Source organism: Argopecten irradians, chromosome 7 (assembly GCF_041381155.1).
Source record: "Argopecten irradians isolate NY chromosome 7, Ai_NY, whole genome shotgun sequence".
In the NCBI taxonomy this organism is placed as follows: domain Eukaryota; kingdom Metazoa; phylum Mollusca; class Bivalvia; order Pectinida; family Pectinidae; genus Argopecten; species Argopecten irradians.
Window position 1 is genome coordinate 23,858,621 of NC_091140.1, and position 14,992 is coordinate 23,873,612.

A 14,992-nucleotide genomic window follows, 5' to 3' on the forward strand; every position below is an offset into this window, starting at 1 on the left:
AATAGAATTACCTTGTGATTTATCTCAAGACTATTAAATACAATCTATAGGTTAGACTTATTTCCCCACTTTATGAGAACTAAGAGCTGGAATACATATTGATAAGACCCATACCAACCACTTTATACATGACAGTTTATATATTTAACATAATCCGCATGATATTCAGTGACTTTGCCCATGTAATATTTTTGCGTGTCACTAGAGTAATATAACCTGGAGCATCTTTCATTGGCTGGAAATCCATTATGACGTCAGACAGCAATCGCATGACGTCCGGATTCGAGTACAGGGATCTGAGAATTAGTAACAGTTTTATATAATTATAGACCCATCAGAGCGCTCTCAGGAATTTTTTATACGTTTTAAATGTATAGATTTTTAAAAAAATCAGCAAAAATTATACTCTACATAGTATATGTAGTTGTAAATTTATAAAATGTAACTAATTCTCATATTCCTGTGGATTCGAGGACGCCGTGAAAAATAGCGGCATCTGCTTGGTTTTTGTAACGCATTTTGACATGGAGATTCTTCAAAATGTATGTTGATGTAGTTATGTGATAAAAAGCTATCTTAAATGAGTTTTCATTTGATATAAGATTTTATGAAACTCGTCTCGAAGTTTTGATTTTTGCTAGTCTGATTTCTTTGACTGGTTTCATAAAATCTCATATGAAATGAATACTCATTCTGGTCATGAATTACTTTTCTGGACCAGTACCGTAGTAGGCATAGTCACTTGATTTAGGATCTCCTTACAAGTGGTAATGTCAGTCGCATGTTAAATAGCTTGTCCGAATTCATATCGATTTTACTTCAACAGCTCTTTAATCAATAACTTGTACAGCCAATTTGAAAGTCTGTGGAGGTCACCAACGTTCTGATATCTTACTGATATATATATCTTGTCCAAACCACCACTATCTACAACATAGCTGCAATATTGTAGCTCAAAAGACTTTTAGACAGATAATGATGTCGCCTTTAGAGCTATAATTGATGCCTATTACTGCTAATGGAGCAAAGTAATAGTTATGCAAACCATTATTAAAACGTTTGCAGGCATTTTATCTTATTTGTTTTATATCGTTTACCTACTAGACAATAAAAATTAAACCGTATAAAATATCAAATTCTCAGCTAGACATTATATTTTACATATGCATATGAAGGCCTTCCTGAAGAGAATTTATACCGAAAGTCTTCAATTCATGATAGATTCAATACATAAATGATATTTCATTTTTTATGAAAATATAAAATAATTTTTTTTTGCGCGCATGACTTTCAGACTAACTTTGGAATTGAGAGAGGACAATATAACATTAGAATTTATTTTAGAAAATGTTTTGTGTCTTTCATATTATACACGATGCTTCCTTAAAGGCCCATAACCTTTCCGGAGCAAAGTATAAAGGTTTCTTAAAAAAACCATTAATAACATCAGAAAAGGCATACCAATGACCATCCTCGATACTCCATGGCTTCCGATCACTTACGATCTCTACACCCCTGGACTATCTCATAGTAAAATTGAAGGCAGCTCAGCGGAAAACATTTGACCAATCACAGGCTAGCAAAGATTTCCTTTGAAGACTACAGAGAGAGCGACGTCTAACATCAAAGTCACACAGTCAACCACGGTGTACCGTTATACGGCTCTTTTGATGTACATCAAATGACTAAATTACCTGTTCTATTCTGTTGCCTCCAGTTTTACTATGAGATAGTCCAGGGGTGTAGAGATCGTAAGTGATCGGAACCCCTGGATTATCGAGGATGACCAATGACCTAAAATAAGGTTACGACACCAAACATATGCAAGATTTCCTGCGTAACATATGAAAACAGTGGAGAGTCAATTCGCTGTTTTGCCGTCTGGCGCATTGTAGTCAACTACCGCGCGGTATTAGGACAACGGCGGGAAACATAATACGACCCGCGTTATGAAAATAAAATTTTTATTTATTTTAAACAATTCGTTCAGAAGGTGATGATTAATGTAGTATTAACGGTAAGTTAATAATTTTTAAGACTCTACAAAATCATCGATCTTGTTTTACATTCCCATTCTAAAGATCAAAAGCCGTTTCGGAAAAGTAATGGGCCTTTAATATTATAGAGACAGGTGAGAGAACAACAAATTCTGATTGTTGTCATAACTTCCGGTAATATAAAACAATACTTGAAGAAGAGTGCAATCTGTTGCTTTCAGTCTCTTATAGAAACGAAATCCTCAAACTACAATGGAAAAGGAAGAATGCTATTCACTTTGCTCCTTCCTCGTTTGAAAACGACTTAAAGATAGCGTAATACAGAGGGAAAAGCTGTACGCAAGACAAGGTGTCACGTGAGTATAAAAATAGCCAATGTTTGGTTCATTTCATATCTCGTTTTTGATCGTCGGACATTGCTCTAGTCCCGACAATGAGTAGTTGGTGATATACACCCTCTTCGTCTTATTGCAAAATTTTTATTCGTAAAAACATTCTAAATTCGACTAAATATATGGTTTATAGTCAAAAGTATTATCATACATACACTTTCCTTTTCTTCATTTAAAGTGGTTCGAACATCATGCGCGGAGGTGGGCTGACCCTGAAGATAGACTATTCCTCGAGTCTATTACGTCTTTATCTCCCAAGTGTCTTTGTGGTGAGCATGGCTTGGCTATCATTCTGGGTCCACAGGGATTATGTCGCGGTCAGGACGTCCCTAACTACTCTATGTGTCGTTTCCATGATCACGGAGAAGATGGGCGTCAACTTCCTGATGCCTGAAGCAGTTGGTGTCATGGCAGTGGAGGTTTGGATGTTCGTCTGTCTGTCTTTCGTCTGTAGTGCACTCTTCGAGTTCATCTGTGTACATACACTGACAGAATTGGAGAGAAAATCGAAAGTAAGCGGAAATTCGGATCTCGCGAAAATGTCTATCCACTGTTAAGTGTGTACTCACATTATTTACGTTAAATCTCGCTACAAAATTGTGTTCACATTAAGAAAAGCGCACCTTTAAAAGCCGCCGCGGTTATTAAAGTTTGTCTATTTAATATGATATATAAATAGATCGTGTTCGTTAACTTGACTTGAGATAACAGTTATTCATTTTCTATACAAAGGCACACATGAATCACGAAACACAGTTTATTAGTTTCAGTAATTTCTTTCCACAGGAAACAACCCCGATGCCAGTGTTTCGGTGGTTCCCTTGAGACGTTGTGGTACCTTCCTCAAATCTGGTCAGCTGGAAACATGTGCTAAAATCATCTATGCGATAGGCTTTGTCAGTTTTCAAATAACGTACTGGGCTTATTTTCTTCTATTTAATTGACCGAAGAATAGGTACTGTGATAAACCAAAAAGTAATATGCTAGAATATGTCAATATCCAAATTGGGTATTGTCTTTTTATTTACTGGCTCATAAAAATGTGTTGTGCAATATTTTATTTTATTTCTGTTGTTAATTGTTGAGAATATTTGGTTTTTATGTGTATTATTGCAAGATAAATGGAATTAGATTGTTTTTTGTTTGTTGCAAATGAAATAATGTAAAATATTACATCAGTAAACGACATAGAAAAGTTCTACGTACCATTATATGATATGTTCAAAACGAGAAAATGACAAGATACAACAATGCTATACTATGAATGCCTAGAAGTACATGTACTTAATGGAGCGAAGATTTTTTCTATTTTGAAAGCGTATAGTATGGTCTTTCTCGTAAGCTAAATATTGAATAATGAGGAAACCGCATCAAAACCTTGTTAACAGTAAGTAATGATGAACTAGTTGAACTGTTGTAATGTTTATACAACTGTGATTAAAATATTTCAAAGTATTAAGTAATTTAAGTTGTGCTTTGTTTAATTTAATGTTTTGAACATGTTCAATAGTGATACACGGATATCATTTTTTTTTTTAACTTTATTTTTTACTTCAGATTATAAATAATTTTTTCGTGGAGAAATACCAACCCAGAAACATGATTAAAATGGCAAGTAAATATACTAAACACGTCATACTACACAGATGTTCTTATTGGGAGGTGATCACAAGAAATCCGTGATAACAAGTGATAGAAGTTGTTGTTGTCTGATAATGATAGTTCCACCTAGAGATTAAATCAATTCGATTTTGTAGTATAGATTATGCTTTAAGAGATGAACTTGGCCGATATAAGGATTACGCGTGATTTACGTCAATAATAAGTGTTGTGATTCTTAAATACCTGATTTTGGATATGTAAATCTCGATGATTTGTGGTAGATTTAAGGACTAGGGAGATGGTTAGTAAGATTTTCTCAGATAATAGATTATCTTCCCAAAATTTTAAAACTTGAGTATAGAATCAGAAATGTCGAGATATCGCGGAGCACATGAATGTATGTATGTATGTATGTATGTATGTATGTATGTAACAATTAATTTTTCGGAGCACCCTCATATATGACGGTACAACGAAGACAGATACACTCCTCAAGGGATTACTGGGTTTAGTGTAAATGGCATCCAACAACCAACTCTACTAACACAAACTAACTACAATTTATATATTCAAACATGCACATGCAACTATACACAGAGAACAATTAATTTAACTATTACCATATACACCCACCCCCGCGCCCCCCCCCCCCCCTCCCCAAGAATGCACTGACACTTTTCATGGCAATTTCTAGTTGTTATTATAATATTATATAATACTGGCGGCGAGTCTAGCGGTATATTTATTAGTGGAATATTGGATATCTGCGAAGCACTGTTAGAGGTAGCTTACTTTTTGTGTAAAAAAAATATACATGTATTCATATATAGGTGAAAACAAAATAGCAAAAGTAACCCAAGAAAACACGAAACCTAAGTGAGCTATTTCCATAATTCTGAATACATGTACATCAAATGGATTTCTCTCTCTGGTAAATACATAAAACTTTTTTTTTTCAATCCCTATATAGCTGTTACATTTTTGGAGCATGTCACAGCAAACATATAACAAAAGATGCTCTTAGAACAAAAACTCCGCCAATATACCCCAATCATATACTGACAAGAGGGAGTGAGGCAATGGTACAAAGGGAGGCAAACTATGACGAGTAAGGTAAATTTGGTGGTGTTTTGGATCAGTGCTGCTTAATAAATGTTTTGAAAGCAAAAGTGGTATCTATGAATGCACCAGATACTGTATTCATATTTTAAAAGTACAATACTTTTGACAAGAATAAACTAAATAAATTGACAAAATATGCTTACTTTAAAGTTGTAGTGTATTTCTATATGTTTCATATTAAGTCTGTTTATCATAGTTTATTTACAAGGACATATTATGGTAATAGTAACGCCGTTTCCTGTTACATAACTAAGTAAAATATTGGTTGTATTATCTACTTCAAATAAAGCTTATCTTCCAAAATTATCTTTTCATATGTACTTATATGTCCATCATTTAGAATTTACAATTTTAAAAGCATCGTTCGTCAATATCTCTGTTTGATATGCACCGCTATCTCGCTGACACAACCTGTGAGATTGAACTTCAGTATGTGCGCAGTTATTACTATACTGTATTTAGAAACGCGAGGTATTCCTTACACAACATGCATGGGAGCATGTAATACATTTGATGAAATGTTGTATTTTAATTACTCTATAAAGCAAAGATTTCATACAGAACGTGCAAAGATCCGTATTCTATTTATCCAAGTTAGGTACAAAATTTCACGCCGGAAAGATTGCGGATATCCCTGTGCGGGGTTAGAGACAATAACATCTTATAAAGCTTAGATAAATGCTCTCCACTAATCAGTGTCAATAGAATTACCTTGTGATTTATCTCAAGACTATTAAATACAATCTATAGGTTAGACTTATTTCCCCACTTTATGAGAACTAAGAGCTGGAATACATATTGATAAGACCCATACCAACCACTTTATACATGACAGTTTATATATTTAACATAATCCGCATGATATTCAGTGACTTTGCCCATGTAATATTTTTGCGTGTCACTAGAGTAATATAACCTGGAGCATCTTTCATTGGCTGGAAATCCATTATGACGTCAGACAGCAATCGCATGACGTCCGGATTCGAGTACAGGGATCTGAGAATTAGTAACAGTTTTATATAATTATAGACCCATCAGAGCGCTCTCAGGAATTTTTTATACGTTTTAAAGGTATAGATTTTTAAAAAAATCAGCAAAAATTATACTCTACATAGTATATGTAGTTGTAAATTTATAAAATGTAACTAATTCTCATATTCCTGTGGATTCGAGGACGCCGTGAAAAATAGCGGCATCTGCTTGGTTTTTGTAACGCATTTTGACATGGAGATTCTTCAAAATGTATGTTGATGTAGTTATGTGATAAAAAGCTATCTTAAATGAGTTTTCATTTGATATAAGATTTTATGAAACTCGTCTCGAAGTTTTGATTTTTGCTAGTCTGATTTCTTTGACTGGTTTCATAAAATCTCATATGAAATGAATACTCATTCTGGTCATGAATTACTTTTCTGGACCAGTACCGTAGTAGGCATAGTCACTTGAATTAGGATCTACTTATAAGTGGTAATGTCAGTCGCAGGTCAAATAGCTTGTCCGAATTCATATCGATTTTACTTCAACAGCTCTTTAATCAATAACTTGTACAGCCAATTGAAAGTCTGTGAAGGTCACCAACGTTCTGATATCTTACTGATATATATCTTGTCAAAACCACCACTATCTACAACATAGCTGCAATATTGTAGCTCAAAAGACTTTTAGACAGATAATGATGTCGCCATTAGAGCTACAATTGGTGCCTATTACTGCTAATGGAGCAAAGTAATAGTTATGCAAACCATTATTAAAACGTTTGCATGCATTTTATATCTGTACCTACTAGACAATAAAAATTAAACCGTATAAAATTTCAAATTCTCAGCTAGACATTATTATTTTTTATTTACATATACATATGAAGGCCTTTCTGAAGAGAATTTATACCAAAAGTCTTCAAATTATGAATTTGACGTCTTGTGAGCGGTACGGTAGATATCAAGAATGGTAGTTATGTTTGTTTAGGACAGCAACATTATGTAAATGCTTGTATATGCGTATATAGAAAATTGTGCCCGAATGATTTTCGGAGGCGCTGCTCCACTACGACACATAGGGACTAATTCATACCCGGCCGAAAGGTATAGTAGGCCGGGTACGTATATTCGTTCTATCTACAACACAGCAGGATATAATACCTCATCACATTTCTTAATATTTAATACCTATGAACCAAGGTATCTCCCTCCAGAAAACTACTCAGACTGACCATTATGTAAAACTCTAGGTACATGTAGTCTGGCTGAAAAACAATAAAATCAGAGAATTTGGCCCTTGATATGTCCTCTTAAATGACGATCATTTGAGCATTTTATTGTCATCTGGCTTTGCTCAATAAAAATCATTAGCTTTGAGCATTTTCTTTTCTTTTGGAATTTCATATATTCATTGTTTTTGTCTTTGCATTAATGTGGTTTCAAGTTGTGATGAAATATAATCATGCTGGCTCTTTAAGCAGATGAGTTCAATAACAACATAAAGATGTAAATATTGCCACCAGAGATTTATTGTCTCTCCAGCTCGTGGGGACACCACCATCCATACACTGTACAGATACCATCTCTCACCTCCACAAAGGCACCATGAAGGGAAGTAAAAAGTGAAGATGAGGTGAACTATAATATATATTAATTTTTTTGATTATTTAAACAAAATAACTTTTAAAATATGATCTGAACGAGTAATGGGTGGGAATCCACTAGATGAAGAAATGATAAAATATAATTCCCTTCATGGTGCTTCTTGGAAAAATTCCACAATAATATTGATACATGTAAAGGGACTAATAATGAATGAAATGAAGAAAATGAAATATAAATTCTATTAACGTACAACATACAAATGAAATGAGCCAGTTACATTCTATCTAGATGGTGACCATATAGCCGATTTGTTTACTTTGGCTTTTATATCAGTGTAACTAATGATTACCTGAGTTACATTCATTTCTCCCTATATGTACCACACTGATTCATCAGTCACATTTCTACCATAATTCTCTGTCTCTCACTTCACTTCAGATCTCGCTCTAATCACAACGAATAAAACCATCAAAACTCTCACAAATGAATTCTTTTGAAGATGTTGATATTTTTGTTTTGCAGTTACATCATGAGATTTCGTTTTTAAACATGACCTTTATGAAACGATAACTAGAATTTAATAAATAATAATAAAAGGATTAGTTTCCTTTATACACACCCTCTCTTTCACTGTTAACCTGTTTGGTGACTCAATCAATTCTTTTTGTTTACTTCTCTGATTACAGCCTGGTTGACCTCATTGTACATAAAGATTGTCAAAATCCTGAATAACAAGGTCAACTAAGGTCAACCAAGGCTTACATATAGGTAATTAAGTTTCCTTAACAATAACAAGAGTATTTCAAAATCATAAGAAACATTACTCAAAGTAAGTTCTGATGTAATATCTTAATCATACTTGCATCCTGTGCATCACTTGATCAACAAATTATAGATAACATTTTTCGACATGGTCCTCATCAATATATTCGTCAAAGTCTTTCTATACATCTTATAGTGAAACGGCGCACTGTTAGAAATCAAAGGTTGGGAATTGGGCTCTAAAGAACCCTGTTAATAAACAAATAAATATTTAACAAACTCTTAATCATCTCAACAATCGTTCATGGAATGTTCTACGAGAGAAAAAAGCTTAAGATTCTTATACCAAAGGGAACCAGTATGTTCACAAATATACAAGTTATAACTGTTACACACTTATGCATTATCAAATCATCGATTCACAAGTATACTGGATAAACTCAATATATGTATGCAATTCTAAATAATCGTGAATATTTATCATTCAACAATAACTTGTGGTTATAAATAAATATCTTATTGCCATTTACCATTGTGTAGGTTTCTGTGGTATATTTGTTTCTAACAGTGCGCCTCCCCACCTCGATTATATATACAGCAGGTGACTCCCGAATCTACATCTACTCGACATTGGATCTGCTGCCTCTCACATAGAACAAGTCTTGATTTAGACTTGTCCAGGTTAAAAGATCCTGTTTATATTAAATATTTACACACAAGTGTTCAAAGAAATAAAATCATATAAAGGAATATGGCATCTCTTTTTACATACATTAACTACAATACATACAAATGAAAGACATTTTTTTAGCATTTTTATATTTCTTTGTAATTTTTATAGATATAGATATTTTTTAATGTTTGGATTTTTTTTTTATATTTTTGTTATGTTGAACATATAATACACTATTTGTCTCTACAGACTGTCGCTGGTGGCAATTTTATATTATTTTTTTTGCTACTTGTATTCACTGATAAAACAGATTCATACCTTCCTCAAGCCCTTGGATTAAAACAACAGAAAACAAAATAAAATTGTCTACGGTTGGTAGGAGAAAATTAACACAGATTAATTAAATAAACAATGAATATATAACCACACTAATGCTATCAACAAAAATATATTAACTTCACTAAAACAACTAAATAAACTGCCTATATCAGTTATTTTCTCTTTTAACAACAATCTTGCTATCTATTTCAACAACAATCTTGCCAAGACAATTCGAAAACTATTAACTTACTGGCAACTTTTTCTCATTGCAAATCAATAACCAGCAGAAAATTATCACAGACTTTCATATGAAAACAAACCTAATTCATAGTCCATTGCACTTTACTTACGTCAACTTTCTCACTACATAATTAACTCAAACTAAAAGAAAACAAACAATAGTTATTTTGTTTCATAATACATACAATATAAGGGCTTGAGGGTGGCTGATTTGCAGGAGGCAATACTACACTTTAAATACAGTAAAAACTGCAGTTTTCTTTCTTAGTAAATACTCGTGTCTGGTAATCTTTGGGTAACTATTCTATCTAGTACTTCTAGTTTGCTTTGTGCAATAAATTATCTACCTTCAAGCATTATGCAAGGTTCATATGGCAAGAAAATCAATTAAGTTTCAGTTATCATTGATAAAATATGTAATTATATCAACTGAAAAGCTCTATTTCAATTTTTTGAAAGAAATGCCACGAAAATTAAAATACAGCAATTTGCTTTCTCAAATATCAAATCTGCACTATTCATGCTTTCTCGAAAATTAAGTCTGCACTATTCAACATGAAAATTTTGTGTTTGAGATCTTTCAGTAACGATATATTACTGAACCTTGTAAAAGCTTGGAGAAATAGATTAGACATTGTGCTTGATTAGTTGGCCGCTACAGGTGTAGGCTTAAGCTGTCCACCTGTTCCTTCAGTATCTTGGTGCAGTTCTGAGCCACACGACGCCCGTAGCAAGCTGCCATCACAACTTGAGTCGTCGTTGTACAATCTCTTGATAGCGTCGGAAATATCGTCTTCTACCTCTTCGTCTGATTCGACTTGTTCAGCCTTCCTTTTCATGGTCTTGATACGACGAAGCGGGTGATGGGGTAGGAAGTGGTATCCAGTAGGAAGCAGGTGCTTTTCTACTAGGAAACGACTTACCAGCTCTCGGCACCAGACCAAGGTCTTATTGTCCATCTGTAAGAATATGTATGATGATTTATTGTAAAGCTGATAGCCTAATGACTTTTTTATTTACTTTTATGGAAGTTCAACACCTTTTTATAATTTAATCAGCATATTAAGATTTAAAGTTGGTAACTTTATACTATATATTTTAATTCGGAAACTTTACACTATAGGCAAAGTTAGAGTTGAAATTTCAAATGCAATCAAATAGAAAATACTAACACAAACATTATGTGATTTAAGCAAGGGTTCAGTTTCAAATCAACAAACGGATATATCTTGAAATTTACAGAATGTAAGATATATCTTTTTATTTATTGTAGATATTGAATAAGAGATGCTAGACAGCTAACGATAATTACCCCAGCCATCTGCTGTATCATAAGCATGATGGAGAACCAGTTCTGGGTAATCTGTTCCAGCTCCAAACTTAAAATGGCCAGACAGAGAACTGATGGTTTGAAGTTCTGCAGCCGGTGGTTACTGAGGCAGAAGAAGAGTTTCCGGGTGAGGACACCAAGATGTTGGGAGGGCGTCATGTCACTCAGGCCATCCAACAGTTGGGGGTGGTAACACATCAGCATAGCGTGGAGCTGTTGGGGAAAAATGTTATTTCAAAACATTTTCTGGAAAGATACTGATGTTTTCTCATTCATGAAACATGAGTTTTGAAATTACAAATAAGACAATTATAGCATGACCATTTAATTTTCAGATTCTATTTCCATGGCAGATCTAGAGGCATACAACATATAGAAGTACCTGTCATTTTGTAAATATTGACAAGAGAAAACATCATTGTTTTAAACCATTTTTGTTCATACTTAATTTGAACATAATTTCTATCTTAATTTTAAATGCAGAAATACAGATTTTCACCAGACCAATATTAAAGAGAGCACATGTACTTACAATGTGAAGAAAGTCAGTTGCTGTAACATATTTGATGTTCCAGTTAAGTTTGTTGAGAATCACTGCCTCCATCCTGAGAATTTCTGCTACAGAACAGGAAACTTGACTTCTCTTCACAAGATCCACGGTACACGGTATTACCTAAAATCAATTACAGAATGCAAGTAAAATAATGCAAGATATGGTAAATACAGAAGCACACATACAAACTCTCTTTTTTGAATCACCAAAATATCTTATTTCAGGATAGTTATCTTTTTCATGAAATTCTGTTTTAACTTCATACCTCATCTTCCTCTAGGGTCTTTGCTGCGATGAAATAGCAGCTGATTGTTACACAATGGAGATACTTGGGGCGAACCTGAAAATAAAATCATCTCAATGTCATTTCTGAAAAAACATTCATTTTAACATAACCATATGATCTAAGAGGAGCAATAGTGAATCGCATCATTTGAAGTATGAGGATTCTATTTATGGTATGCCATAGCAAAAATTGAAATAGAACTTAGAATTTCATTAATAATGTAAACAAATTTCTCATGTTTTATTATTCACTTAACTCCATAAAACCTACCAAGTACGTGTGCATTTCTCTTAACAAAATGAAAGTCAGTGAAATAATGTTTCTTCCATAATATATTACAAAATGTTTTATCTTGAAGTCTTATTTGTTCACAGCATCAGTAAATGCAACAACAACAAAAACCCGAAAAACATACACATTTTTTAATACAGAGGTCTGTATTTAAATACCTTAACATGTTGCAGAAACTTGTCCAAAAGGTAAATACTGAGACAAACAGTTTCGGGAGAGAAATGGAAAGTATTGTTCTGGTATATAATCCAGGAAACAATCTCGTCTCTGTGTTGTCCTAGTACCTCCTGAAAAAGGAAAAGAAAAATTGTCAAATAAAACCGAAACCTACAATCACATATTTGATAAATATTTCTTATCAGGGGAACTAAAAAACATGGTGCAACACTGATGATTAACTAAATAATATATGTAGGCCTATACAGCTTTTATACAAACATTTTTCTTCATTCAAAATCATACAAATATAAACAAGTGTAACAACAAATGAAAATTGTGTTTGGTAAATATCAAATTTGTTTTTAAACAACATTTTATATTTTCAAACAACCAATTAAACATATGACATAATGTAAGTGAAGTCCACCAATTGAATGAATTTATTATAATCATATACAATAGAACAGTAGACCAGTACTTGAATAGGGACAAAATGTCAACTAGGTGTTTGTATTATACAACTACATGTATTAGTGAACACAGGAGCAATGGCCTGACCCATTTACCAGTCTTTGTCCCTTCCAAATATGTTGACCTAGTTTCGAGTGAATGCAGGGACTACTTTTTCATGGGTGTGATCATGTGTGTAGCATATGTTTATGGGCTGGCAATGACCCAGATTTGAGAGGTCGTGAACAAGTGCATTCAACTGATTTCCTATATCATATACTTTGATTGAAAAATTTATCTGAATTTTACAGTTATACAATACTAAAATGTAAACACAAATAAATAAGTAAATTGATGTTGGAAATTACCAATGATATCTTATTCATTTGGGAAATACCTATAAATATTTAAATTACCTACCGTATGTGGCACACAGCCAGAAATTACAAGCGTATTACCTAGTAATTATCTTATGACAAGTGTGCATACATTGTTTAGTGGAATGTTTCATGAATGTATATATAAAGCTAATGTAACCACTGAGAACCCACCATGACAACAAAAACAAAGGAAGGATTCAAACATTCACACAGGTATTTAAATACACTCTGTAATCTACAATGACTGTACTCAATAACATCTGAGGAAAATAAAGGTCCCTAGATTAAAGAGCAGATGATCTTAATCCACTTTAATCTAAATTTAAGAAGAAAAGATCTTTATAACTATTGTAAATATTATTGTATGCATATCCCTCCAGAATGAAATAAATGAAATAAAATGATACCAATGGTCAAGTTTTGCAGGATTTAATTGCCATATAAACTATTTTTTTTTTATCTAATAATGCAATCCCATTATGCTATTTATAAAAGTTTACTGGAAATAATGAAAGAAATATTACTGTATGTACATTAAATTACACTTGTGTAACTAGTTACATGATTGTAATTACCTGATGTTCATTGCCATGCATTTTGTAAGTCACAGGTTTCCATTGCCCTTGCTCCTTGTGAAGGGACTCCCCAAGCATCTGTAGCAAGTGCTTAGCACTGATACCACTGTGCAGCTTCATTCTGACCCCCAACTGTGCACCAAGCAACCTGAAATATATATATAAATCATAATTAAACACTAATAAATTAATCTATTAATTCTCCTACACAGGAATGAAAACACAAATGAATTTCCACACTTTTTATTCAATTTTCATTTTTTAAAAATATTTAGCTATTTACACAACTTCAAATTTTTCCAGATTTTGAATTTTTTTAATCGAAAAAGAGATCCAAGAGGGATCTTGGCACCCACCATAAATTAATCTATGTCTGACAAATGAAAGAGGGATTTTTTTTCTCTGCTTTTTCATTTTTAAACTTCTGCTTTGTTTTGTATCCAACAGATTTATTCAGCATTTTAAAGAGTTTTGTATGAATATATGATCCAAGCTTACCTTAGGCAAAACTGTCAAATTTTATCAAGCATGAAGTCCTAGAAGTTATGGTAAAGTCATTTTGACACCATTCTTCCTGTCGATGTTAACTTAAAGTGTGGTCTGAACAATTATCGAGGTTAGACTATACCTAGAAACTATCCCTTGAAATGATGTAATTTATTGCATAGGTAGCAGAAATAGCTGGGATCCATGGAAACATCTAGACAATTCTAGAACGTAGTTCCCCATCCAATGACCTTGTCTTCAGGGAAACGTTCAGCCCCGATTTCGAACAATAAAACGTATGAAATGTGCGTAATATTATAAACCAGACACTAATATTAATCATTGTATTACTATTACTCAAATATTTAACACAAATATACTGTGATAACGATTACTAAAATCTGAGATTTTGACACACAACGAAACAAAATGGCCACCCAGCTGATGCAAATTCACAGCAACTTGATAATCGGGCTTTGTTAACGAACTAGATAACGCACGCTTACCCGGATAAAACTGAAGGAAGAGAGTTGAACCAAAGCCTTCCCCTGGTCCATTAACGTAGCTCTTCTCACATCTAGATATTCAAACCTCCATTTTTCTGTTTAGGCGAAACTACCACAACGAAAATAGGAAGAATTCCTGTTGATATGACAAAGATATAAATAGAAACACCGCACGCATAATTTATGAGTAATTATTTATTTGTGTTAATACGCGTTTAACATCACATATCAAAATTTCTCAAATAAATAAAATTTTCCGTACAACAAATAAAGTATTTGTAATAA

At 33.2% G+C, this 14,992-nt stretch overlaps 1 protein-coding gene across 1 annotated transcript; it reads right to left on the reverse strand.

The window, feature by feature from the left end:
* Positions 1-7,601: 7,601 nt before the first annotated feature.
* On the reverse strand, positions 7,602-14,865 carry LOC138327914 (cyclin-I-like). Its single transcript, XM_069274368.1, has 7 exons — positions 14,708-14,865; positions 13,716-13,863; positions 12,310-12,438; positions 11,840-11,914; positions 11,554-11,694; positions 11,004-11,234; positions 7,602-10,650 (listed from the first exon to the last, which is right to left on the reverse strand). The coding sequence occupies exons 2-7, from the start codon at positions 13,833-13,835 to the stop codon at positions 10,336-10,338; spliced, it is 1,011 nt and encodes a 336-aa protein (XP_069130469.1). The 5' UTR covers positions 13,836-13,863; positions 14,708-14,865; the 3' UTR covers positions 7,602-10,335.
* Between the last annotated feature and the right edge of the window lie 127 nt (positions 14,866-14,992).